General features: G+C 34.9%; 1 protein-coding gene across 3 annotated transcripts in view; it reads right to left on the bottom strand.

Moving 5' to 3' along the window:
• DCC (DCC netrin 1 receptor) overlaps window positions 1-27,813 on the bottom strand; it is a 1,187,310-nt gene that overhangs the window by 376,454 nt on the left and 783,043 nt on the right. For all 3 annotated transcript variants that reach the window (XM_036230053.1, XM_036230054.1, XM_036230055.1), the window contains 2 exons: window positions 4,214-4,368; window positions 1,550-1,670 (listed from right to left, as the gene is read on the bottom strand). In XM_036230053.1, the coding sequence (XP_036085946.1) occupies window positions 1,550-1,670; window positions 4,214-4,368 (276 nt within the window). The remainder of the gene's footprint in view (window positions 1-1,549; window positions 1,671-4,213; window positions 4,369-27,813) is intronic.

The following is a 27,813-nucleotide window of genomic DNA, read 5'->3' as shown; positions in this document are numbered from 1 at the left end:
TCCTAAGAGAACATATTTCATACCTCTCTTTAGAAATACAGGATTGCTTATCTTACATTTTCTTCAGCTTTAGGGTATTAGCTGAAAATCAATGGTAACTAGAATTCCCTTGTTCTTGTGACTTGAGTAGCAGCCAGTATTAGCATAAATGTGGGCCTATTGTCAGCGCTAATGAGATGATGCTCAGGGCTCACATCAGAGACCCTGAGTTTAGAGCTTCTTTTTCTCCTACTTATCCATTAATGTTGCTACAGAGCACAGTGTGCTCAGTCACACAAATGAAGCTGCTCCAACACTTATAGCACATTAAATGGGGAGAAAGGAAGCCCATGAGAGAAATCGGTGATCTTGAAAAAGGGTTAATTGTCCCTTTTAATTCCTAGATCCTGCCTTTAATTCATTTACTCATCTGGGACAGTGGCTCTATGTTTGTTTGTTTGTTTTGTTGCTTCATTCTAGAAGAAAAGAGAAAGTCATCATCCTGAGCGTTAAAAGAGTCTGAGAGTCTTCAGATAATTGGTTAGAGATGCACAAATTATAAGGCCTTGATAGCCACTTAAATGATAGAAAACCAAAAAAAGACAATGTCTTCTATATTTCAGCTACTTTCTATTAAACCCACTGCCAGGAAAGATTAAGACAAAAGTGAGTTGTGTCAACAAGAAAATTGGTCTAAGTGTTGAAATTAACATAGTCAATAAATAATATGAAAATTTTTCATAGAAGGTATTAATATTTTAAAATATTTTAAAATAATGTTTCAGTTCTTGCTTTAAAACAGACTGAAAATTTGACCTTCTTTAGTGTTACAACATTTCAGAACAGCTAAACAGTTTGTTTTGTTTGTTGTTGTTGTTGTTGTTGTCATCATTGTTGTTGTTTTTCCTAACAGAAATTGTGCTGTTATGGGGATATCATATGACATGTCTAATATAGATTTATGCTAGTATTGACTATACCACCATATTAAACCTCCAAAAGACAGCAAAATAAATAAAATTACATGATTGATTATTTTAAAAAGGACAGTTTATCAAAACCTGTTTTTAAAGGAGAAAAACATTTTTACATGTGAGTGATTATCTCTATTTTTCTGCCAACTTCCTTTGATTCAAGACTACATGTAACTATATGTATGTGTACGTACATATATGCCCCTATATACGTGTGTGTATAGATACATACATATATTTGTGCATATATATGACATACTAAGAAAAAAGGCAGGCCACAAGAGAGGGGAGAAGTCGTAATTTAGAGGTGGTTGTCTAGACAACCAGAAGCACTTACTGTTCATGATGACTGTATTTTATTGAATGGAGATTAAATATACATATATATATATACACACACACACACACACACACACACACACACCAAGAATGCATATAAAAAGAATATACCAATACACAAATGTACACTTTGATTAACAAGTTAACCAAATATTTTCAAACTGACTTTGAGAGACAGGAAAAAGAAGATGGATTTTACAAACGTGGCCTGAATGATCATAACTACAGGCACAAGAGCAAAGCTGCCCTCAACTTACCAGGCTTCGGGACAATGAGCTGTGCACTGCTCTGGGCATTCCCAGCCTCATTTTCAGCCACACATTGATAAAAGCCTTCATCTGACTTTACTACTCCAAGGATTCGTAAGTTGCTTCCTCCCTAGGGAGAAGAAAAAGCAAGGTGAGATATTTTAAACAGCAAAAGACTCAAAGTGACAAAATAAACACAAACACATTTTAATAAACCTTCACAGAAGAAACAAAAAGGGAGGCCATGAAGATCCCCAGCCTCACAGACAGGTCCTGTGTCACCTGGGAGATTTCAGAGATTCCCAATACACCACTGAATCCATGCACATCAACTTAAACTACTTCTGCAATGAAAAATATATCACAAAAATACACATCATCTTCAATTTCTAAATGAGCAGTAAATAGAAAACTCTTCCATTAGGTACGGAAGAATAAAGGTTAACAACAACAACAAAATCTCCCCTTTTTACCTGTTATTGAAGCAGCTCAAGTTCAGCAGATGCTGGAGGAAAAAAAAAATACACACAGAAAGAAACAAAAACACTGATCTTTACAGTTTTTAAAGGACAAGAAATATAGGCTGGATATTTTCTGCAAGTGTTTATCAAGAAGAAATGTCTGAAAATCCTTTTACTCTTGTGGCGACTTGGTGGGGTGGGGGGTATGGTTGATACTTGATACCCATGTCATCTTATTATATGGCCAAATGTTTCACCTTCAGTAATCCATAAATTAAATACGGCAACATTAACTCCTATTTTATAGAAATTGAACTACCATCTTTTTCAAGGATGGATGATAAAATAATCTGGAGATAGCATTTAATTATACTAACTCAGTTTATCTTCAATATTAGTCTAAGAATTAGTTCAGTAAGTGAGATGTGTTAAATCACTTCCCCTGAAGTCATTAAGAGATAAATATTACCTCATGGGGAATTCTTAATTGTTTTTAGTGTCTTGTAGTCAATTCTCAGCTGATGTAAAATTCTTAGATAAAGCTGACTAACTTCTAATTAACAATTCTCGTATAAGTTACTATTTGTGCTAAGTGTTTCATGTGTGATGACAATGGCTCTAAAATTACTGGAACTACTAGGGAAATATTTTTAAGCACAATTTAATGCAAATACGGCGCATGCCATACATTTTCTTTTCACCTTAAGTAAAGAAACATTTAAATAGGTTAGCTGTAGTGATTCATGCAGGGAGAAAGATTATTCAAACTGTAGAAAAACATAAATGTTATATTTTATCACGTGTCCTTAAGGGCACTCAACAATCTCCTTTATGTGCAAGTGGCATATATTTTCGGCACATACAACAAGTTGCCCATGGCAGGTCATTTTTAATTCAGTGGTAGTGGAAATAGCATTGCACTTAAACTAATGGATTGGTGTGGCATTCAAAAGTTAAATTGTTCCCCTTTCTTATTCTATTCCCAACCAATTAAACAAATGCAACTAAAAGTGAAAAATGGTAAGTGGTGATAAAAGTGGTAAAGATATGTTTTATGGATTTATCCCTTAAGAGCTCTTATAGGATGACATAACACATGCACAAAGAGATTATAAAAGTTTCTAAAAGTTGAATGATCGTGGATGAAGAATGCACTACTGAGAGCCAGTGTAAGTCTCTGGAGAGGGCTCGTGCCTAAACTCGCAGGGCACCTCAGCTCTAGTCCTATTCTGTGGGGAGACCTGGTTTAGAAAACCACTCTTTATTGACAAGTTCACATCTGCATCTCAAGCATAAGTCGTGGACCTAAAATCTCCTTTAACTGCGAAGATCTTTGATATTTGGAAAGTGCCTTTCGTATTTCTCATATGGCCGTGTATGTGAACTCCAAACCTCCAATGCTAACTTACACCTAAAGGAGAGTTATCATAGTGTTTTCGAGTGAGCAAAATATTCTGCTGGTAACAGCAATAACAAATAATGACACGAATTGAGCATTCACAATGTACTTGGACAACAACACAGTGAATAAAATACCATTATCTCTATTTCTCCCCACAAGGATAGGGACAGAGAGTTTACTGAAGCTATTAATAGTAACTACAAGATGTATTGTTCTTAGCTTTAATTCTTTCAGTGTTCTAAATTACAAAGCCCTGTCAACTCTGGGTAGCTTCTCGACCACCGCCACTACCACCATCATCATCACCATTATCACTGCCCTTTTCTACTGCGAACGTAAGGCCAGTCGACCCTACTTGGAAAGGTAGCAAAGGGAAGCTGTCTGTATGATCAAAGTAAGACAACCATAATCATAAGTAGCACATCTTGAAAAAAACTTTATTATAATAAGTAAAAGCCACATAAATAACAGATTCCTGGCTTCATATAGTCTAGAGTTAGGTTCTAAACTGTTCTCCCAAGAACCAGCAATGGATATACTTGGGAAGATAGTCTTAGGTCCTCTAGTTTTTTTTTTTTTTTTTTTTTTTTTTTTTTTTGTATAAAACTTGTTTATAAAACAAGAGGGCTGGAGCACTCTTTTTCAGCTCAAAAATTCTAAGTCTAGACAATCACTTGCTTTGTTAGAATAATTTGTTTAACATGTCATAAAAACTCCCGACAGGAAATGTCTTTCTAGAAAAGAAAAACAACTGAAAATATAGGAAACAATAAATGGGATTGTAAAGCTAATATGAAAAAAGATAATTACCACTATCTGAAAATAATCACTAGGAATGACCACGTCTCCATTCTTCATCCAATTCACAGTGGGCACAGGCTTTCCAGAGACTGCACATTCAAACTCAATATCCATGCTTTCATAGGCATAGAGGTTGGAAGGATGATTTAAAAACCATGGAGGAACTGTAAAGACAGAAAAAAAAAAGGTGAGTGGGTGGAGACATGTTAAGGTCTTCGCTGAATTAGAAAGACTTCTCTGGGATAGAAAGTATTTGTAACTCGAAAAATTACTATAAATCCTTTCTTTATTATATAGGAACTACTGTAGAACACATTTATTTTTTCCCAAAAACACAGTTAAATAGTTGGAGTTAATGATGTTTTGCCACAAAAAGAAAAAAAAACACTTCTGGGGAAAAATATTACATATAATAAACATTCTGAATATCCAATTATTTGTATCCAATTGAGCTACTTAAAGGACTCTAAAATGTACATAAAGCTATGAAAACTATGTTGATAAAGTAAATAAAGTGAAGCTGAAAGACTGAGACAACCCAGAGTAAAAGATAAGAATGCTTAGGATACCTGTAATTCTAGAGTTTCATTAGGATTTATTTAATGTGATGAACTCATTCCCCATTGAAACTGGCTGTGGTGGTAGGGCACAAAAAAATGACTGTCATCTTTACTGTGGACACACTGCTATTGTCTTAGCAATCACCTATTGTAGTGTATTACTATACTGTATTATTATTATTTTCTCAGCACCAAATGTGATATACTAATTTAATGTCGTAATTACCATAACACTATAGTTACTCTATGACAAAAATTTGCAGTTGAAAGCGAAATTATAAATATAATATAATACATCTTTGCTAATGAATCTCCCAGGCTTGGTCTCTCAAAACCCTGCCTAGGAATCTTAAAGTGATGTCAGATTTGAATATTCATATTGCATGAGACCCAGGTTAAATTCACAGTAAAGAAGCAACCTTCATATCCTTTTCACATAAGACACAGATATGCATTTTGAGTAGATGATATTTTTTGTCACTGTTGCTGTTACGCTCATTGAGTAAGGGAGTACTCACTTGTGCTCCTTTGAGTACCTCCACTCCTCCCTCTCTCTCACTCCTTTCTTATTTTCCTGATTTTCAACTAAATTTGGGTCTCAGTACTAAAGAAATTCTCCAGTCTTTCACAGTGGAAAATTGATTTAGATGACTCAGCTGGGATGCATTAATATTCACTGACTAAAGACATGAAAAAGAATATATTTGAGAGCTTTCCTAAAGAGAATGTGCTTCCATTGTATACTGGGCCAAAATTATTTATTTATAATTGATAATAATATTAGTATGAGACTGTTTTGTTCCTTTGCCAAATTCACTGACAATGCTCTAAAAGGCAACAGAACTATTTATTGAATGCCTCTGAGCAAATATATGTTGTCTCATTTGGCCTTTGTTCTCAATTTTATCACATATTTTGATCAAGTGTTCATTTATTAGCCAAAAGCCAATATTTATTGAGAGCTGACCACACATAATTTATTATATTCACAATTTTCTGCGGCAGGCTCCATAATTCCCATTTTACAAACAAAGAAAAACTAAGGTAGCGGGTGTTTATGAAACTTTCTCTAAATCATACAGCTGTAGACTGTGAAGCCAGACAGGCTGACTCTCCTGCCTACATTCTGAACTGCCATGTAATAACCATCTCTTTTACTGCTTGAAAATTCCAGTGGTAGGATAACTCGGTACCATTCTCAGACCCTCAAAAATAATGAAGATAAGCAATTCAAGCCATTAACCCATTTCCCAATTTGCCCCGAGAACATTCGCTGGTTCTCGGGGCAAATTGGGAAATGCTTGCAGCTGCCGCATTTACCCCCAAGAGAACTCACGGATTACAGTCTTAACCTTAACCCCAAAGGCTGTCATGCGACATCTCGCTTTTCTTATTATTTTTGCATCACTCTACTATACTGGTATTTTTTGGAAACAAATGATGTCATTATACTTATTGCTTTCTGTTTTTAGTAGTGGTATTTCCATTTACAAAATGTAGTAATTCTTGATCGCTGAAAATGTCAAATCCTAGAAAACATAGCATTCCTATTCATGATGTTAAATTAATACCGGCAGTGAGCTACACTTGTTTTTTTTTCTAAATGAGAATTGGTTAAAACAAAAAATCACCATGTTGTTGAGACTTCTAGTCAAGGTGATGGAGTATGTAAATGCTGTGATGGCCTCCTGTCACAACCACGTCTGAAGTACAACTAAATTATAGAACAACCATTACTGAGAATCACCTGAAGTTGAACAGAAGTCAAACAATGGAGAATATACAGAAGCCACCTCAGGACTGATATGAGGAGTGGAGATGCAGAATACCCTGGTCCCACACTCAACTATGGTGGTTAAAAATCAGGAGGGATATCTTGGCTATGAAGGTTCCCCTGGAGAAGTGAGGGGTCCCAGCCCCATACCAGGATCCCCAGCCCAGGGTTCCAAAATGAGGGAGAGAACCACAACTTCTGGCTGTGAAAACCAGAGGGGACTGTGGCTGAGTAAGAGAGAGGGTGGCTGGAGTCACAGACATTCCTCTTAAAGGGTTCACATGCAAACTTACTCACTGACGGACCCACTCGTTCTGAGCTCCAGCACCAGGACAGCTGCTCCAAAAGCACCAGGGAAACACAGGGCGGAAGTAAGTTGCCTGGCTTCAGGGTGAGGGCTGGAGGGGCGAGGGCTGGAGGAGCAGCTTTTACCCAGACATAAGTGCTGGCAGAATCCATTGCCTCTTCATTGAGACTCCTGCCTCTTATCTAGCATGAAGACACAGGTGGCTGCCATATCTGAGCTCCAACCATGTAGCTAACACTGGTTGCCCCTCCCTGGTGATTTTCTGATGCCCCACCCCACACAACATGTGGGCCATGTCCAGTGGCTTTTCCGTACAAATGTCCTCTCTTCACTCATGCTGCAGACTTTCCTAAAATCTCTCAAAGATCCACAGAACCCAAACAAGCAGCACCTGCTCTCCACATGCTCTATAACACTTACTGAATAGCCCTAAGCCTGGCATTGGTGGCAGCTGGCCTCAGTTCATAGGCTGGCCTCTCAGTGCACCTCCAAGCCCAGTGTGAGTGGTGGGCATCTGCGTATTGCTTGGTGGCCCATGCCAGGTGATATTGGGAAGGGCATAGACTGCTGCTATACTTGGCCAGGGTCAGGGCCCCTTCCAGGTGGCTCTGACGCCAGCACACTCAGTGGCCAGCTTTAACCAAGCCAGAGCATCACCCAGGTCTGTATATGAAGATGACATACCCAAAAGGCAGACTGGGAAGGCACCAGAGTCCTGCTAAAGTGAATACTGTTTCATAGGGTCAGTCCCTGCAAAACAACTCCTCCACTATACACTGGCCAGTCCTCATGATCACTCAGCCTGTGGGTCAGTTTCTCCCACTGATGTGCGAACAGCCAACAAGGCTCAACTACAACAGTAGGGGGCACACACAGTCTGTACAAGGAATTTACCTGGAGCACCCAGCTCAGGTGACCAGAGAGACTGCACCACTGGGCCCCATAGGACACTCACTACATAAGGCCACTCTACTAAGACCGGGAGTCCTCCCTAATACATAGAAACAAACAAAGAGAGATGGCCAAAATGGGACAAACAAACATGTCCCAAAAGAAAGAAGAGAAAAAATCTTCAGAAAATGAACTAAACAAAATGTAGGCAAGCAATCTACCAGATGCAGAGTTCAAAATACAGGTTATAATGATGGTCAATGAACTTTGGGGACGAGTAGGTGAGCTCAGTGAGAACTTTAACAAAGAGATAGAAAACAAAAATGGAGATAGAAAACATAAAAAAGAACCAGTCAGAAATAAAGAATACAATAACTGAAATGAAGAATACATTTGAGGAAATCAAGGGTAGATTAGACAAAGCAGAGGATCGAATTAGCAATTTAGAAAATAAGTTAGCAAAAAATGCCCAATTATACCAGGAAAAAGAAAAAAAAATTCTAAAAAAAGGGGAATAGTTCAAGGGGTCTCTGGTACAACACCAAACATACCAATATTCACATCATAGGGGTACCAGAAGGAGAAGAGAGAGAGCAAAGAATTAATAACCTATTTGAAGAAATAATGACAAAAAACTTCCAAACCTGGCAAAGGAAATAGAAATACAAGCTCAGGAAGTGTAGGGAGTCTCCAAGAAGATGAACCCAAAGAGGCCCACAACAAGAAACATCATAATTAAAATGCCAAAGGTGAAAGACAAAGAGAGTCTTAAAAGCAGAAAGAAAAACAGTTACCCACAAGAGAGCTCCCATAAGACTGTCAGCTGATTTCTCAACAGAAACTTTGAAAGCCAGAGTTACCGGCACAAAATATTCAAAGTAATGAAAACTAAGAACCTACAACCAAGATTACTTTACCCAGCAAAGCTATCATTTAGAATCAAAGGACGGATAAAGAGCTTCCCAGACAAGAGAAAGCTAAAGGGGTTCATCAACACCAAACCAGTATTACAAGAAATGTCAGAAGAGCTTCTTTAAGAAGAAAAAAGGGTCAAAAAATATGAATAATAAAATGGCAATGACTACATATCCATCAACACTTATTTTAAATTTAAAAGGGTTAAACGCTCCAATCAAAAGATAGCATGGCTGAATGTATAAGAAAACAAGACCCTAACATACGCTTCCTACAAGAGACTCACTTCACATTGAAAGATACACACAGACTAAAAGTAAAAAATTGAAAAGATAGTCATGAAAACAGAAATGAAAAAAAAAAAATCTTTATTTTAAATGACTTTAAAATAAAGGCTATAACAGGAGACAAAGAAGGACCCAGTAATCCCACTTCTGGGTATTTATCTGAACAAACTCAAAATACTACTTTGAAGGGACATGCACAGCCATATAGTCATTGCAGCATTATTTACAACAGCCAAAATATGAAGGCAACCTGGGTGCCCACAAATGGTTGAGTGAATAAAGAAGAGGTGGTACCTGTATACAATAGAATATTATTCAGCCATAAAAACATTAAAAAAAAAATCTTGCCACCAGCAACAACATGGATGGACCTAGAGGGTATTGTATTAAGTGGAGTAAGTCAGACAGAGAAAGACAAATGACATATGATTTCACATACATATGGAAATCTAAAGAACAAAATAAACAAATAAACAAATAGAAACAAACTCATAGATACAGAGAACAAACAGATGGTTTCCTGATGGGAGGGAGTTTAGGGGAGTGGGCAAAAGAGGAGAAGGGAGAAAGAAGTACAAATCAGTACTCGCAAAAGTCATGTGGATGTAAAGTGCAGCTTAGAGAATGTAATCAATAATATTGTAATAACCACGTATTGTGCCAGATGGGCACTAGATTTATTGGGGTGATCACTTCATAACATATATATAATCACTGTGTTGTACACCTGAAACTAATATAATATTGAGTACCAAATGTAAATGAAAAAATAAAAACTATTCATTTAAAAAAATAACACCATGTCATCTAATCTTGCTCTCCCTTTAAGTCCTTTCCTGGTGTCATGAACACTGTCTAAGTCTGCTTATCCTTACTCTTCTCTTCACTTTTATTGAAATTCTTGGAGTCATTTATCCCTTTATCAGAGTTTCAAAATTTGGGTGACATCCATTAGTGAATCTTGAAATTACTTTATGGGGTTGAGACCAAATTTAAATATATATGCATTTAAGTATATACACATGTGTGAGAATGTGTGTGTGTGTTTGTGTGTGCAGAGAGAGGGAGAAGGAGGGAGAGGGAGAAGGAGAGAAAATGATATCTCAAATTGGAAATGGGTCTGTATGTCATGTTTTTTGAAAATATACTACGTACCTTGGGAAATTTCACCAGTCATTAGCAGTCTGTGTGGTAAGGACAAAGGCAAATGATTTCTCCTCATATATCAATGCCTACTACAGTGGCTCACTCTCTGCACATGCTCAACAGAGATCTGTGATTGATGCTCAAAAGAACTCAAGTAATAAAATGTATATTTTTATCCTCTGCTGTGGTTGTATTGGTATAAGATGATGAGGAAGTCTTTAAACAACATCATAGAAACCGTGTATCTACAAAATAATATTATTTTATTGTCCTGGAAAATAAAACCTCAATGAATGGTGAAAAATTAAAGAGCAAAAAATGATGTAGCATGGCTACCTGGAGAAAAGACTGGTATTTGTTATTTTGGATAGCTTCCAGAAACAATTCTTAAAGCTCTTCTCTGAGTAAAAGGAATTAAAATACTTATAGGACTTGAGAGAGGGTCTTGAAAATGCCTATATAGCCCAGGAATGGATTAGAAATTAGGTAAAAGATTTGGAACTTTGCTTTTAAATAATACATAGCCAAATTGCTACCTACTTTTCTGAACTTATCATCTGAATTTTTACATCCTACAGCTCAATTTAGCAATCACATAAGGCCCTTTTCTAATCCCAAATCTTTATTCAATTTTCTAATCCTAAACTGTTTTCAAGTTTATCTTGAGTATAGACATCCTACCTATCCTTCATGAATCCACTTCTCCAAAAAGGACATCCTGTTTGTTTTTTTTTTCTTGTAAAGTTGTCTCTCCTTTTAGAAACCCTGCAGTGCTTATTTTATCAGTTTTATGGCACTCAACGTGGTTTCTTAGCATTAGTTTGTAACTCCTTGGGGGAAGTGGCTCTATCGCGTGAACAGGAATTCAATACATCGCTTAATATAATTTTTATCATTATTCTGAGAGAGTGGACAAATACAGTTTACCCAATTTTCCTCTTCTTTTTTGATTCTGTCTTTTTCTGTGACGAATAGACTAGCATCTATTCATCCCATTTTATGATTGCTTCCCAGCATCCAGGACCAAAGTATAATAATCATGTTATACCTTTCACAACTGCAAACTGAAACTGGAGCTAATAATAAATAGGACTTATCAATGTTTGTGGATACATTTCCTCAGCATTTTTCTGATCATGGATCCCTGCCTGGAATTGTATTCATTAGATGATATAACTTCTATTTATTCTCTAAGAGGCACCTCAAATACATCCTCTTTTTTGAAATTCTGTCTTTCATGAGGCTGATAATAGATTTTCCTGCTTCTTGCCATGCCCTTCTCTGTGTCCAATTTTTATACTACTTACTATTGTAAGATATCTCTCACATATACCATTATTTACCAACTAGAGTATGATTCTTAAAGATGGGGCTGGAAGCATATGCTTTATCTTTTAATTCCCTTTGAATATTACATAGTTTTCCCTCCGTTCCACTCCAGTGGAAGAAATAATTTCATGACTTTAAACTATTCTTAATGACTTAATAAAAATAAAGTTTCATGAATTTTCAAGTTTATCACATTGCTTCATTTATACAGTATTAATTCATTTCAGAATATTGCTTAACAAGTGTATACAACGCTACAACAATCTTAGGAAAAATACTGATTTTGTTATGCTATCTCTTTAAATAAAATAAAATTCATGACTGGAAATAAATTATCCACATTTCCATCAGATATTGGTTTCTCGAGATCTTCTCAAGTAATTATAGTACATGTATAGATATTTTTTTTTATTTGGTAGCTGAGAAAAGAAGGAATGACTAATAAGCAACACAGATATAAAAAATAATTCTGTTCTTGAAAGTTCTTATACTTAGAAATGACTAACAGATGAGGTATACTTCTATACTACAATTATTAGAGTTGTACAACTAAACCTTAAATTTGAGTAAATGTTTTCTCTAAAGTTATTTGTTTTAAAGAGGCTTCAATGTTATACCTGATCACTTGAATTTTTTAGAGAAAAATTTCTTCTGTGATTTTGCTCCAAAGTCATCACCAGCCATCTAAATAGTATTACAGGTTTTATTTCACACAATAGATGCCTCATACATATTTTCAGTAATGTTCCATATTACTCTCTAATCTTATTTAGACTTGTCTTTTTACTTTTAGATAAGTTATTTAGCTATTCTTTTCCATTTATTTAGGTATGTAATAACTGTGGATCAATTTTACAATATGGCTCTAACATACATAATTAATACTCTGTATTACCTCATATTTGAGAAGATTCTACACATTCTAAAGATTTACCACAGCTCTTTGAAATTGTAAAGAATGGATGTTTAAAGTCATGCAGATGGTTTAAATGAACAATAGGCAGCACAAATCACTATAGTGAATGATAAAAAAGAATCAAGAAGAGATGGGTGAGATTTTATTAGGAGGAATATAAAAATTGCATGATCTCTGAGTGGCTGCATTTCTACCTTGAGAACAGTGGAGGGCCATCCAGTTTCCCTGGAGCAGAACATCTTTCTCTAACTCTCTAGGCCTTTAGTTAATTTTTTATTGAAATAGTGGACATAAGTCCATTAGTCTTCTCTTAAATGTAAGTATCTGAAGAGACTGAAAATACCAAATGTCTAAAATATGTTTGTTGCCAAATAAGGCTCCCTCTTTATATACAAAACAAATAGGTTCTTTTAAGTTTAGTGTAGTAATTGCATCAACAGATCATTTTACTTTAAGGAGCCAGAGTTTCATATGTAATCATATTCAGGTTACTACAGAGGAAGCCATTTGACCCTGAATGTACATTTAGAGATAACATGTCATAGGATGGAAAATATTCTATATAAATTAGGCTTCCATGTGAAACATACCTCAAGCAAATCTTAGTTTTATGGAATAATGTTTCTAATGAACTATTCAATCCATATGTTAAAAATTGCTTTTTCACCTCACAGCTTTAATTCTTTCTGGACCAATTTTTGCTGCCAAAGTAACTTTCTTTCAGCTAAATTGATCATTAAACGCATAATCTTCCTCCTCCATTTTTGTGATGTATCTCTCCCTAATCCACCAGTCTTTCCAGGCCTTAATCTTATATGACAAATAACTTGAAATCTGCTGAATATTTCTCTCTAGTTCTCTAGTTCTCTGTCCTACCTATATACCTGTCCTCTCTCATAGATCTGGTTGTTGAGATTTGCATTTTATTCTCTATTTAAACTGCCTCTCACACATATCTGTCCATATTCTCCCAAAAACATTAGATTGGGTTAATTTGAGTTCCACTCTGAAATGACTAGAATGTATTCCACATTGGAAATAAAAGCACATTTGAGTTTTGTTCTATTAATATTGACTGGGGCTCCCATTGTTCTGGAAAAAAAAATGGTTTTTAAGTTATGAATTTTATTCTTAGTATTTTCTATTCAAAGAGGTGTTTCAATCTAGTCTGTCAATGATCGTTTCGAGAGAGAGAGAGAGAGAGAGAGAGAGAGAGCGAGCGAGAGAGGTGTTGTTTGGGTACTCTTTACACTTGCCAGAATGTGCACTTCTTTTTTTCCCTGACATATTGGTAAGGCTAAGTGGTAAATGTATCACTACTGAAAACTATATGACAGAAGTGCAGGTGACTCAAGAGCAATTCATCCCATTGTGACATCAATCTGAATGTGAATCTACTAAGCTATTAACTTCTTAAGGACAGGGAATGCCTTATCTATCTTTGTGTGCTCAAGGCCAAGCAGGGGATAGGTGCTAATAAATATTTATTAGATAAACAAGAGTGGATGTGGTTCACTCTTCATAGGCCTAACCCTTGGCATTCAGTCATTTTCTGGTTGCAAATGAGCAACAGCTGTGAAAAAACTAGAGGAAGAACACATTTAAGACAGAAGGATATACATTTTTCCTAAAATTAATATTAATTGCAATATTACACTATAGAAACATTAAACTATAAACTCTTCTTGTATAATTGGCAAAGACATAATAATTAGACAGAAAAATAAATTTAGACCTTTTGATTTTATTTTCTATACCTCATTAATAATTCTCACTGTGAGTACAATATATCAAAATCAAATAAATAACAACAACAACAACAACAAAACTGTTCCTTCTATCTAAAATTTCTCATCTATGCCCTATGGGGATAAAGGATATTTGATCTTCAACCTTTAGAGTCCTTCATATTTGCTTGCAACTGATTTTAGGTCTCTCCTCACAACTGTGTTTATCCAGACAAATAATCCCACTAGTCTTCCTCAGTTCCAGCTCTTCCTGGAACAGGGCTGCTTTTTTCTAAATTCAGATCGAGCTTTTTTCTCTCTTTAATTGTGGAGTCTAGTACCAAGTTGAGAGAATAGTGCTGTGAGGCTCAAACCAATGATAAAAACTGTAGAAGGATTATCTCAAGGCCTTCATTCTATGTTTATACTGACATCATTGACATGTCTTTGGAAACTTGATTTGTGTGCTATCAATGGCCTTCAGTAGTATTGGCAATTCTCCACAACAATTCTTTCTGTGTGTGTAGGTACATGTATAAGCCCATATATTTTTTTTATATATTTCTATATACTCATATATGTTTGTTTTCTACATGCTGCTGTGTACACTATATAATCACACAGAACACTTCTATTTAAAACATCATGTAAATACATAGACACACAAAAATATACATCTATACATGTACAATTTAGAAACATATTTTTTGTCCAATTTTCAATCTGAGCCATGAAGGAAATGAAACATGTTAAAAACAAGATAAAAATGTTAACTCACATGTGTTGTATGATAAAAGAAATAATAATTATATAAAAGAACTTATTTATCCAGTTTCTAAAACTGCATACTGACAGACATTTAAGAAATATTCTTTTCTCTTAGTCAAATGTTTTCTAGCATGAGCACTAGGTGTTTGAGATAAAAGATGCGAATATTCTAAAAGTCTAAAAAAATGTTTCTGCCATGCATGAGAGCTATTTTTTTGTGTATTTTTAAATCCACATTGAAGAGTTACAGTAAATTACAGTAGAAAATTCACTTTTTGATTTTCCTATTAGTAGTAGATATTTTATAAGGGAATTGTTCAGTATACTGAACTGAGAAGATAATGAATTCTAACATGTAACCAATTTCCCTCCCCCAATACCTAGTAAAATAAAAAGTCTCAGGGTGTGTGTGTGTGTGTCTGTGTGCACACGCGCACACACACACACACACACACACACACACATACATACATCAACCACAGCAACCAAAGAAAAGAAAGCACAGTCAATAGAAACCATATATATATCAGAATCATGTGTGTGTATGTATGTGTATTTTTAAATGCACATTGAAGAGTTATAGTAAATTACAGTAGAAAATTCTGTACACATTTCTAGAGTAGACCAGAAAGGTAGAGTAGAATTTAGTTCTTTATCTGTCCTTAAACCAGAAATAGCCCTGAAGTTTGGGGAAAAGGCTAAGTATTCTCAGCAATACTGCCAAACTTGAAGTGAAGTAAAATCTATGACTAGCTTTATGTTTTTCCTTTTCTGAGTGAAGAGAAAGTGTAGTGGTTGTTGAAGAGACACACAGGAGATGAGGCTGACCAAGGGGAAGGCTCTGGGGCAATGAATGAAACCTCAGGACACGTCCATCCCATATAGAAGGGAAGAGAAAACAGCACCAGCCAGTAAAGCTGAGTGTTCGCAAAAGGTTGAATGCTGCTTCAACTGAACTCACTCCCTGACCATTCCTGCTGGTTATTAAAAAATGTATAAACTTGTAATATACAGCATTCAAACAGGAGCCCAACGGGTCTCAGGACGGGTGACAAAGAAGTCTAGAGGTAAATTCTACTACAGTAGAGCAAATAGTGTCTGGACAGAGCCACCCACACATGAGCAAAATAAAAGATATACATGGAAAATATGTAAATATACTATAGCCAATGAGGGAATGGGAGGGAGGGGGAAGGAGGAGGGAGGAAGAGAGGAAAACAAAGAACTTAATCCAGAAGAAAACATAAGGGTAAAGCAAAAGGAAATTCCTCAAGTTGTTTCACACAATGAATTCATTTACTATAAAAATAAATTCAATAAAACTAGAGGTCAAAGACTAGGAGATAAAATAACAGAATAAAATAAAAAGGGAGGTAGCAGACCTAAGGAAACAAATCAAGGACAAAAAACAACATAATTAGAGAGCCAATACATAAATTAGAAAGCACAAGTAACATAATTGACACCACTAAAAATCAAATTACCAACACAGAGGCAACTTGAGATAATCAGTGAATGTAGATGAAAAAGGCAAAGGAACTAAAGTAATTAGGGCGAAGCTTGCACAGAAAGAGGGCAAGCAAAGATGATCCAATATTAAGATAACTGGCATTCTTGATGTAGCAAGCCCACATGGGAACAGAAGATACAAAGATAAAATAGTAGGAATTTTCCCTGTAAAAAATAAATCTACATTTTCATATTGCAATATTATGCCATGTTCCTGGGGAAATGAATATGTAATTCTTAATAGTGGGACTCATCTTACCTGAGCTTTTAAATCCGGAAAATAAAGAATTATTTGAACATCTAGACAGAAAAATCAAAAGACATCTAGGAGGGGTAAGGGTGAATCAGATTCCTATATAGTGAAATCCAATGCCAGAACACAATGGAGCAATATTATTCAAGAATATTATACATGATTGTTTATATATAAAGCCACATCCTCATTTATTAATGTGCTAAGATAACATAGTACTTGTGAAGTAAATCTGAGAACAAAATCCAGGCAAATAATAGTGCCATCAAAATAAAAAGTTAGGCATTGTGATAAGAAAACTGATGATAAGTACATAATACATTTCTATACAGAAATAAAAGTAAACACAATGAAAATAATGGTTACTGAAGATAACTCGATTGTTATAAACCTGAATAAGATATAACAAATACTATAATTACCAAATTCAGAAGGTAGGGAAATGAGAGAATGTATAAAAATGGAATTATGTCCTTAAATAAAACATGAACTTAAAAAGATTAAAAACAGTAACTATAGCATGATCACATTATTATAAACATATTTCTCCCTAACTATCCATCTAGTTATGTAAGATGTATGGAATGCAGAGTTTTGGCAGACTTTTAATTCACATGGATTTTTCTTTTAAATTAATGATTTTTCTAAAACAATTTTTAAAAAGACTCTGGAAGGAAATATTCTAAGATGTCACAGTGGTTATGGAAGCATGAATATACCTCCTTCCTTTTTGTATTTTTAAAATTTCCAGTGATTCATAAGATATTAACTAAAAACCTACCTTCTAGAAAGGCTCAACGCTCTAGCTTTAAATAGAAGAATCTACTGGAAATTTTAAGAGTTTGTATAAAGAGTACATAGATATAAATATCAGGTAAACATATTTATCTTCATTTTCTTTTTCTTTTATCATACTTTTTTTTTTCTTTTACTAGGGCTTAGAAGAACTTCAGAAATGTAGAAAAACCCTATGAGGAGTATGGAGGAAAGAGTAACACAAAGCTTTCTACCTCAAATTTGCTGAAGGGAGACTATATACAAGATGACCTGGGAAAACCATTACTCTGCTGTAGGACAGATTATAAACGATGATCAACTAACTGAACTTTTCTTGACTTCAAAAGTTTTTCTTATTTGAAAATTTATACTGAACCTCCATATTAACTTAAAGCTGCATGAAAATATTCTCTGCTGCTAATATAAAGAAAGTCCCAAGCTTCTTTACAGGCTTAAAATTCTGAGTCTAACATATGAGTATAACATGGCTAATCCAACCCTGTTCTGTATGAATGGTTTATACAGAATTGATTTAGAAAAATAAGGAAGGGGGGATAAAATAGTCAGTTTGTTTTTTATTCTGCCATTAAAATAATATTTAGCTAGTATTAATTCATTGCTTAAAATAATAAATACCATCCTAAGCATCTCATAAAAATCAGAAAGTGATTCAAAGACAGGTCAAGGGTAATTAGTTCAACGCCCTGCTGCAAAATGACAGTATTTCTCTCATACTACACAAATGACTTACTTTTAAGATTACTTGGTGAAAGATTACTTCCAATATTGATTATAGTCCAATTTTTGGATTCTGTCTTTTTCATTCCTGGATTTTTACCTCAAGAAACCTTAGCTATCACTTACAGATAAGACCAATCTCCATAATAATTTCCCTGCTTTACAAGTGTGGATTTCAGAAAGCATGGAAAATGAGAGTGTGAGAGTGTGTGCACGTGTGTGTGTGCATGTGAGTGTGCACATGCATGTTAAGATTTATAAAATCTCACCATAGAGACAACTCATTTATGAACTTTAATGGCTTCTTATATAGTAAATGGAAATGGTGTTTGGGGCATTTTGCTTAATATTTAAAAATCATAAAGGAATGCTTATAAAATGTGTGTGTAATTCAAAGTGATACGTTGGATTTAAAAAATCAGATTGCAAAAATTCACTTCAGTTGGAAAAAAATTGGTATCAAAATTTTTAAATGGAATGTATTAAGGGCAAGTGATAAAGGCATGCATTAGATTAAAAAGAGCAAAGTCTACTACATATTTGACAGAAATTTATACCAAAAGAAATTTAGAAATTTGTGTTGGCTGCTGAGAATTCCACTCTTAAACCCCTGCCCTGGGTCTTACACTTTAGAGGACCCTATCGTAATATCATAAATAACTATACGAATGCTTGTGTGCAGGTGTGTTTGCATGCGTGCATCCTGCATGTATAAGGAAAACATGGCCTCCTGTATCATCTGTGATCCAGTAGTCAGTCCTGGCACAGAACAATGTGTGAATGAACTTAAACATTCACTGCTATGACTAACACTCTTCAAACCTCAGGGAAAAACTTCTGCATCTCCTCTCCTATACTCATCAAACACAAGGGGCAAAATGCAAGGCTAACTAAGAAGTACTGTATTCTTACATTTTAGTCTATGCATTTTATGGTGAAATCTTTTTTTAATAGTATTTTTTTTAATTTTCAATTGTAATTGGCATACAGTATTATACTAGTTTCAGGTGTACAATATAGTGATTAGACATTTCTATAACTTGTGAAGTATCATCCCATTACGACTACTACCCAACATACGTCATAGATAGCTATTACAATATTATTGACTATATTCCCAATGCTGTACTCTATATCCCGATGGCTATTACGCACTTCTTAATCCCTTCACCTTTCTCACCCACCTCCCCCTAATCCTTTCCCATCTGGCAAACTTCAACATGTTCCCTGTAGCTACGAGTTTGTTTCTGTTTTATGTTTATTTTGTTCTTTAGATTTCACACGCAAGTGAAATCACATGGCATTTGTCTTTTTCTGTCTGACTTACTCCACTAAGCACAAGACCCTCTAGGTCCATCCATATTGTTGCAGATGGCAAAATTTCATTATTTTTTAAGATTTTTTAAATGGCTGAATAACAGTCCATTGTATATATGTACTACCTCTTCTTTATCCATTCACCCATTGATAGACACTCAAGTTACTTTCGTATCTTAGCTATTGTAAATAATGCTGCAATGAATATATGGATGCATGTGCCCCTTCAAAGTAGTACTTTGGGTTTGTTTAGATAAGCACCCAGAAGTGGGATTTACTGGGCCCTTCTTTGTCTCTTGTTATAGGCTTCGTTTTAAAGTTTATTTTGTCTGGTATAAGTATTGCTACCTCAGTTTTTTTTTTCATCTCCATTTTCATCCCTTTATTTCCAGTCTCTTTGTGTCTTTCAGTGTAAACTGAGTCTCTTATAGGTTGCATATATTAAGGTTTTATTTTCTTATCCATTCAGCCATGCTATCTTTTGATTGGAATTTTTAATTTAATTAATTTAATTAAGTTTGAAGAAATTGTTAACGGATATGCAGTTATCGCCATTTTATTATCAATATTTTTTATCTTTTTTTTTCTTCTTCTTAAAGAAGTCCCTCTAAAATTTCTTATAATAGTGGTTTGGTGTTGATGAACTCCTTTAGCTTTCTCTTTTCTGGAAAATTCTTTATCTGTTCTTTGATTCTTAATGATAGCTTTGCTGGGTAATCTTGATTGTAGGTCCCTGATTTTTATTACTTTGAATATTTTGTGCCAGTCCCTCCGGCCTTCAAATTTTCTGTTGAGAAATCAGCTGACAGTCTTATGAGAGCTACCTTGTAGGTAACTAACTGCTTTTCTCTTATTGCTCGTAAGATTCTCTCTTATCCTTAACCTTTGACATTTTAACTATGATGTTTCTTGATGTGGGTCTTTTTAGATTTATGGTAAAATCCTACAAACCAAAGCTCTTTGGGAAATAGTGGGAAAGAAAAGCTCGAAGAAACAGTTTATGTAATTGTTCAAATTTTGCAAGATTCTTCCTATCCCTTTTCACTCCTCCAAGTAGTTGCATAATTTTACTTACCATATGACTCATTGATTAAAGCAAGCTGATTAGAAAATTTATAATCCATTCATTGATTCTGATTAAAACCATATGTGCTTCTCCTGAGCTTCTAAAAAGTCCTTGGCATATTTTCATACTTGTTATTAACATTTACCTCATGTTTGTTATTGTATATACATTTAATTCTTGTCCATATGCCAAACAGAAGCAGTCATATAAATCAAAACAAACCTTTACTTTGTGACTAACCATGCATATTTATAAATAGCTACAAATATCTATCTATATTCTATATTCATATATATGCCCTTGAATGCTTTAATACTCATTGATATGACTATAACAAAAATGCACCTAAAACACAAATATTCTTTCTGTTTTTCTGTACATATAAATATAAAGCTGATTCAAAATTTCTATATTGTGGTCTATGGCCATGCCACTCTGAACAAACCTGATCCTATCTGATCTTAAAAGCTAAGCAGGGTCAGACCTGGTTAGTACTTGAATGGGAAATCATCTAGAAAGACCAGGTGCTGTAAGAGTTAAAAAATATATATATATTGTGGAAAGAAAAATAAATTTACCAAATTACAAGTCAAGTTAAAAGTTACATAAAGGAAATGTTTTTGTTTGTTTATTTTTGCTTTTGCGATAAATCTGAACTTCAGGTAGGATACAAATATAGGTTGTGAGTACTTTCAGGATAAGATTGTTTTGCCTCCTTAATTACTTTGTATCCTAAAACATAATGTGTTGAACAAATGCTGATGTGATTTTTTAATTGATGGGAACTAAAAAGTATCTGAAAGATCTAGTCCATATCTTTTTATCTTACAGATATAGAAATTAAGGATAACTGGCATCACATAGCTCATAAATATCAAAAGCAATATTAGAACCCAAGCTTCCTGAATTCCAACCAATGGCCTTTGCTCTTTACCAAAAATCTTTTAAAAATACATATTGAATACATTATTGATGTATTTTAATGGCCTAAACAATCACTTCATGATTCCTGGACAAGGAAAATGTTAATTTTCCCTTTTTTTGCAAACTAAGAGACTATCTTGTTTTTCCCTTATACAACAAGCAAATGTGGAAGGCAAAATGATATCAAGTCCAAATTCTCCTCTGACATGTTTATTAGATGCTTCCCAGCAATCTTATTGTTGTGTCTATATGTGGTCCTTTTTTTTCTCAAATGTAATTTCTTTTAATTAATTCTTCCATATATCCTGATATGAATAGGCAAGAAAAATAAACACTGTACTGTTATGAAACATGTTCGAAGCCATCAATGCCATTACCTATTCTGTTCAGGGAAATTTCATGATTTATAGGCACTTTGTTTGTCCTGCCTTCAGCTGAGGAATTGATCACAGGCCAGGTAGCAGTACTGTACTGAAGGAGGTAAATGGCATCATAGAATAGTGAGTAGATGGCATGGCATGGAGAAACAGCAGGACCGGATTCTTATTTAGCCACATAATTAATTGTTTATCAGAATTTGGTAGTGCAAAAGCATCTATTTTAGAGTTAAATTATAATAATGAAACTGTTAAAGCATATAATTTGGAAATAAACCATCTAAAATACAACTTTGCTGTTCAGTGGTATAACACACTCCTCTTAAGGAAAGTTACCTTAAAACAACAAGGTAGGCAAATCACTTTCAGATTTAACTTTGACAAACAAAACTCATAAGTGATCTGAGGTTTCTAGCCATTTAAAAGTGCAATATCATTGGTTATACTAATGACTGATTAACTTATTTGGAGTACTATGTTTTGAAGAAGGAAATGTCAGGTGAAAAGTAATCTCTAAAAATTTATTCCTGTCCTCTTGTTTTTTTTTTTTTTCTTTTTCTTTCTTTCTATTTTTTTTTTTTTTTTTTTTGTCTCTTCCTTGGTAGTCTCACCTGAACTCTTCAACTTTCACTTCTAAATGGATGGCCATAATATTTAATCTTGGCTTGTCTCATGAGTTCCAAATTTGCAACTAACTGGTGGCCATTTCTAAATCTGTGTTTCTGGCTGTCACTTCAAACCTACTACTGGCTGGTATTACGAGTTCACCTGTTAGGTGCTCCCCACAGCCACCCAGCCATTTCTACAATGTGTTTTCATGGCCTATATCTCCCTTTTTTCTCTCATTAGTCTAGTTGCTCCTGAAGGGAATAAATTATGTTATTTATTTCTGTATCTGCAGAGCCTGGGACAAGATCTATAACATTATAGCAGATTCATAAACGTTTACTAAATTGAATTAAATACAATATTTATAAAGCTTTAGCTGGCATAAGATTTGCTTGGTGTGCTTTTAATTATGAAGAATCTCTGTCTCCACAACAGCATGTTTGTTGTGAGACTCAGGGACAGAACTTTAAACTGCCGCCTTTGCATGATTTTTGATCTGGAAAGTTCATGGATCACACTTTGAGAAACTCTGGTTTCATGGAATACAAAGAAATATGAATTAATTCAATTATTGGTCTTACTAATTACTTAGCATTTTGATTAAGTATCTCGTTTGTAAAACAGGTTATTGTATGGAGATTCAGTTATATAATAAATGTAAAGCATTTAACATACAACAATTGTTCTGGCACACAGTAATTGTTCAATAAACTGTAGCTATTATTATTATCATCTCATTAAACCTACTGCTGTGTTTTATCTCTGTCATCCAGCTTATCTACAGATGGTCTCTGACTTACGGTGGTCTGACTTAACGATTTTCCGACTTTAAGATGGTGTGAAAGCAGTATGTATAATAAATTATGTGAGACATTTAGCACTTTATTATAAGAGAGACTTGTGATAGATGATTTTGCTCAACTGTTGGCTAATGTAAGTGTTCTGAGCATGTCTAAGGTGGGATGAGCTAAGCTTTAATCTTCTGTAGGTTATATGTATTAAATGCATTTTCAACTTAAGATACTTTCAACTTACTATGGGTTAATAGAGATGTAACCCTATTGTAAATCAAGGAGCATCTATGTATTTTTCACACTTGACTTTTTCTTTCTTTCATATCCTGCATTTAATCATTGTCAAGCTTAAGCATTCCATCTCTGTAGTATCTGGTGTTTTGATATCGCTACTGCTATTGACATTACTATGTCAATACAACTTAATTTAGCAAATGTTTATTGAACACCTACATGTTAGGCATTATACTAGGCACAGACGATGCAAAACCAATTAGTCTAGGTGGCTAATATACATGCCCTCAAGGGAATAGACAGTGTGATAGGGGAAAAGAGAAGTATATTTTTAAAATCCACATGTTGTGATCATTGCTATAACAAATGAGCAACAGGTACAATGGGACCTAAAGGAGAAACAGAAAGGATCCACGGGATCTAACAATGAGATGTCCTCGTGATTAGGATCTGAAATTCTCTAGAGTCCTACCAAGAAAGAGAAGACCGATCACCCATGCTTGAAGTAGGAAATGGTGATGGCGAGACCTAAGGAGACATGGCAGAGAGTGCCTGCATCCTGGTTTGGGTGCAAGTGGCTTCAGGAAGCCTCCTTTCAATCTCTACCACCATGTGAACTTGCTATAGTTTGGAACTCCAGCTTACGCTTCAACAAAAATCACAATTATCAACTAAATTTCCTCTCCATTCTCTCTAAGAATATAATTGGCTAAAAAAGCATAGTATGGACCTTCCTTTGGTCAATATTCCTTAGAGAGAATCAAAATTGAGTGACATAGGAAGTTCAAAGACAGAGCCTTGCAATTGCCATTTTCTAAGACCATGAAAAATGGTAGAATTTGTATAAATATTCCCATTTGTATGGAAAATTAATAACTAGAGTGAGGACAAAATGTCCTTGTGTGAGGACAAAATTCCTATGTTAACTCTTAGAACCAACCATATGGCCTTGGTATTGCATAGAGACTTGGATATTAGAATATGATATACCAGTAAAAGCATAAATACAGAGTTCAATCGATGGGCGCTGAAGGAAAAACAAAACAAAATAAAACAAAACACAAACCCACATTGCTATACAGAGACACAGACATTCTGTAATAAATCTATCCAGAAGCTTCAGAGGCAAATGGGATGCATGCAAGATGGAATGGATCAGTGAAAAAGCTCTCTGTTTTGGTGACCTCAGTATTTCTTTAAGGTATTTATTCCCTGAAGTGACAGCTGATTGGGTGATGAACAACTGTATCCCCAGAAATGTCAACTTTTCCAATACAAAGCATCCCTCTTTTATATGCTTGAATTTTTTAAAAACACATTTCCACTGATCCAAAGAACAGTCCTGTCTTCATCAATTGACTAACCTCTGTCAACATCTCATTTGAATGATGCTTTGTGAATTTTACTTTAATGGTATTAAAAAGCACAGTGTTAAATGATTAGAAAAGCCCAGGCTGAGTAATCACACAGGCAACCACAGGTCAGAATTGTGTCCCCGCCACTTAGTAGCTATGAGACTTTGGGTCGACCAGTTCACCTCTTTGAGCTTCAGCTTCTGTCTTTAAAGTGTGCATACTAATAACTATATAATCGAGAGTTTTTTGAGGATAAGAGAATATCCTCTAAAACTCCAGCTCTAATTATAGCATATAGATGTTATGGGCTGAATGTCTGCATCTCCCTAAAATTTATATGTTGAAGCCCTAACCCCCAAACTGATGATATTGGAGGAGGAGACTTTGGGAGGTAATTAAGTTTAATTAGATCATGAGAATAGGACACTCATGATGAAATTAATGCCTTTATAAAAAGAGGAAGACAGAGAGATCTAACTAACTCTCTCTCTCTCTCTCTCTCTCTCTCTCTCTTTCCACACACACACACAAAGAGAAGGTCATATGAGCACACAGCAAGATGGTGGCCACCTACAAGCCAGGAAGAGGCCCTGTCCTAGAACCAAATCTGCTGGTCCTTTGATTTGAATTTCTCAAACTCCAAAACTGCAAGAAATAAATGTCTGTTGTTTAAGCCACCCAGGCTGTGACACTTTGTTACAGTAGTCCAAGGTATGACAGCAGTAATTATACACGTCATTAGTACCAGTAATAATCAGCATCCTAAAATATCAGAAAGAAAAGAGAACTAATAGATCATTTGTACCAATTTCCTACCTTTACAAATGAGAACATGGAGAACAAATTTGTCTGTTACTTTGTTTTATCCCTGGAATTAGCTTGGTGCTCTATAAATAGTCACTCTAATATTTGTTGACAGGTAAATGAGTATATGTATGAATCAAAAGATAATAGCACTAAGTGATGATAATAATTTCAAGTTTGTTTTCACTTTGGGTTATGATCTGACCATCTCTGGAAATAGATATTTCCGAAAATAGAACTCTAACACAATTTTTTTTTCTTTTCTCGTTGTTGTTAGCCTTCATATCCCACCCTTTCCAACTGTTGGACATTACAGAATATTTTCACATAATTTTACTGCATTTAATCTTTTTAAAAAACCCTTTAAAGTGTTCTCATCAGTTCTAATTTTACAGATGAAGCGAGTGAGGCTCATGATGACTAAATGATTTCCTTCACAATATGAACCCATCATTGGAGGGTCAGGATGAGGGAGAGGTCTGCTTGACTTCAAAAGGTCATGCTTTCAGATAGCACCATGTAGTTTTCATACCTTACTGGGGATTATATTTATTGCTACCTATTCGTTGTACTTTCCAGACTCTCGTGGTTGATTCCTTCAGAGTTGGTACACTGAAGGAATTCAGCCGTCTACATAACACCTTCCTATAATCTTCTACTCAGGGCTTATGATAAAGACTCCTAAGAGACTAGGATGCAAAGTGATAACAGAGCTGGCTGTGCAAATACCATTAGTGACCATGAACAATAAAACCATCTCCAGTTTCAGGGATTCTTTTTTGGCACTCTCGCACACAGGTATAGTGCCATATTAAAAGGCCAGATCACTGTCCACTGCTGAAGTAGGCAATATATGTAGTTTCTTCCTGTACTCATGTTTATTTCCAATTGAATCTTTCTCAGCTTTCTTCTCAACTCACCACTGTCAACTCTCTTACTCTTAAAATATTCCTAGGTAGACTTGATGATATTTGTACCTGTATCCAAATTAGACTGCAAGGAGATCAAATCCAAAAATGGCTATACTTGAAGTTTTATCTCTAACTGTAGGATGGGACAATTTAAGAATCATCGCTTGAGTTGGCAATGCTTCTTTGAGTAAAGAGTCTTTTCTCATGTCCCTAAAATCATTCATTGTGTTTAAATAGAATGCCAGCTCTCTTGCTCAAAACTGATGAAAATAACTCCATCTTTGCCGAGTTCTGAAGGATTGCTATGAATGCTGTTCTACTACCTGCTTGAAAAATACTCATGTCCCTGCTACCTTAAAAATGCATATCAAGTTAGAACTAATCTTTATCTTTCTAAGCAGATGAAGGATTCAATTATACCTAAGATGGGTAGCAATGCTTAAAAGAACTCATCTTCCAGACTCTACAGCTTATTTTTCAAATGGAGATATTCAGTTCTTATGTTGCTTATACCAATGGTTCTGAAAACTTCCTTTTCCATTTCAATTTCTGCTGTTTCAAGTTTGCCTTCTGCACACACAATTAAGGAGCAGATAGGGGACTAGGAACACATATTGAATAACAGATTCACCAGTGATTCAAGAAGTTTCCAAAATAAAATGCTCCTTATCAAGGGTATTAACAAACACAAATAATGCCAGCATAAACATAACCTCTGATGCACAGCGAATTCATACATATCAGTTTGCTTCATGAGACATATGTGTGTGTGTGTTAATTACCATGCTATAATGAAGTGGTAGAAGGAATATTAGCTAAAATCTGATAAAAAGTTGTAAAATCAGATATAGATAGGTGTGGCTCATAATACAGATGGTACCTAGCTGAGGTCTGGGCTCCATGTTCCTATACAGCTTTATTCAGCTAGGTGCAGCTTTCTCTATACACCTATTGATTCTTGCATATAAAATCATATATAAAAAATGCAAAATTTACATGATATTCCAATTTTTTCCCTAATATAGCAATTACCTTGAACAAGTTCACATTTTCAAAACGAGCACAAGAGCAGAACTGACTGTACCAGAAAATGCATAAGTACATATCCTAACTGATTTGGGTAAAGATTTTTTAATAGCTTTAATATCTTTGCAAAGACTTATTTTTTTATAAAGATAACACTAAGTGTTTGTAAATTTGAAATGAAGCAGACACTATTATATAATTCTGAAGGGAAAATCAATTGATACTTTTTTCTTATAAGGTGATTTTGTAAGATATATAAAGTGATCTTTTGGGGACTAGGGTTATCCCTGAATCT

The sequence above is a fragment of the Rousettus aegyptiacus genome, unplaced genomic scaffold (assembly GCF_014176215.1).
Source record: "Rousettus aegyptiacus isolate mRouAeg1 unplaced genomic scaffold, mRouAeg1.p scaffold_m13_p_12, whole genome shotgun sequence".
NCBI classification, from domain to species: Eukaryota; Metazoa; Chordata; class Mammalia; order Chiroptera; family Pteropodidae; genus Rousettus; species Rousettus aegyptiacus.
The sequence above is the reverse complement of the archived record's forward strand: the minus strand, read 5'-3'. Positions and strand labels throughout refer to the sequence as shown.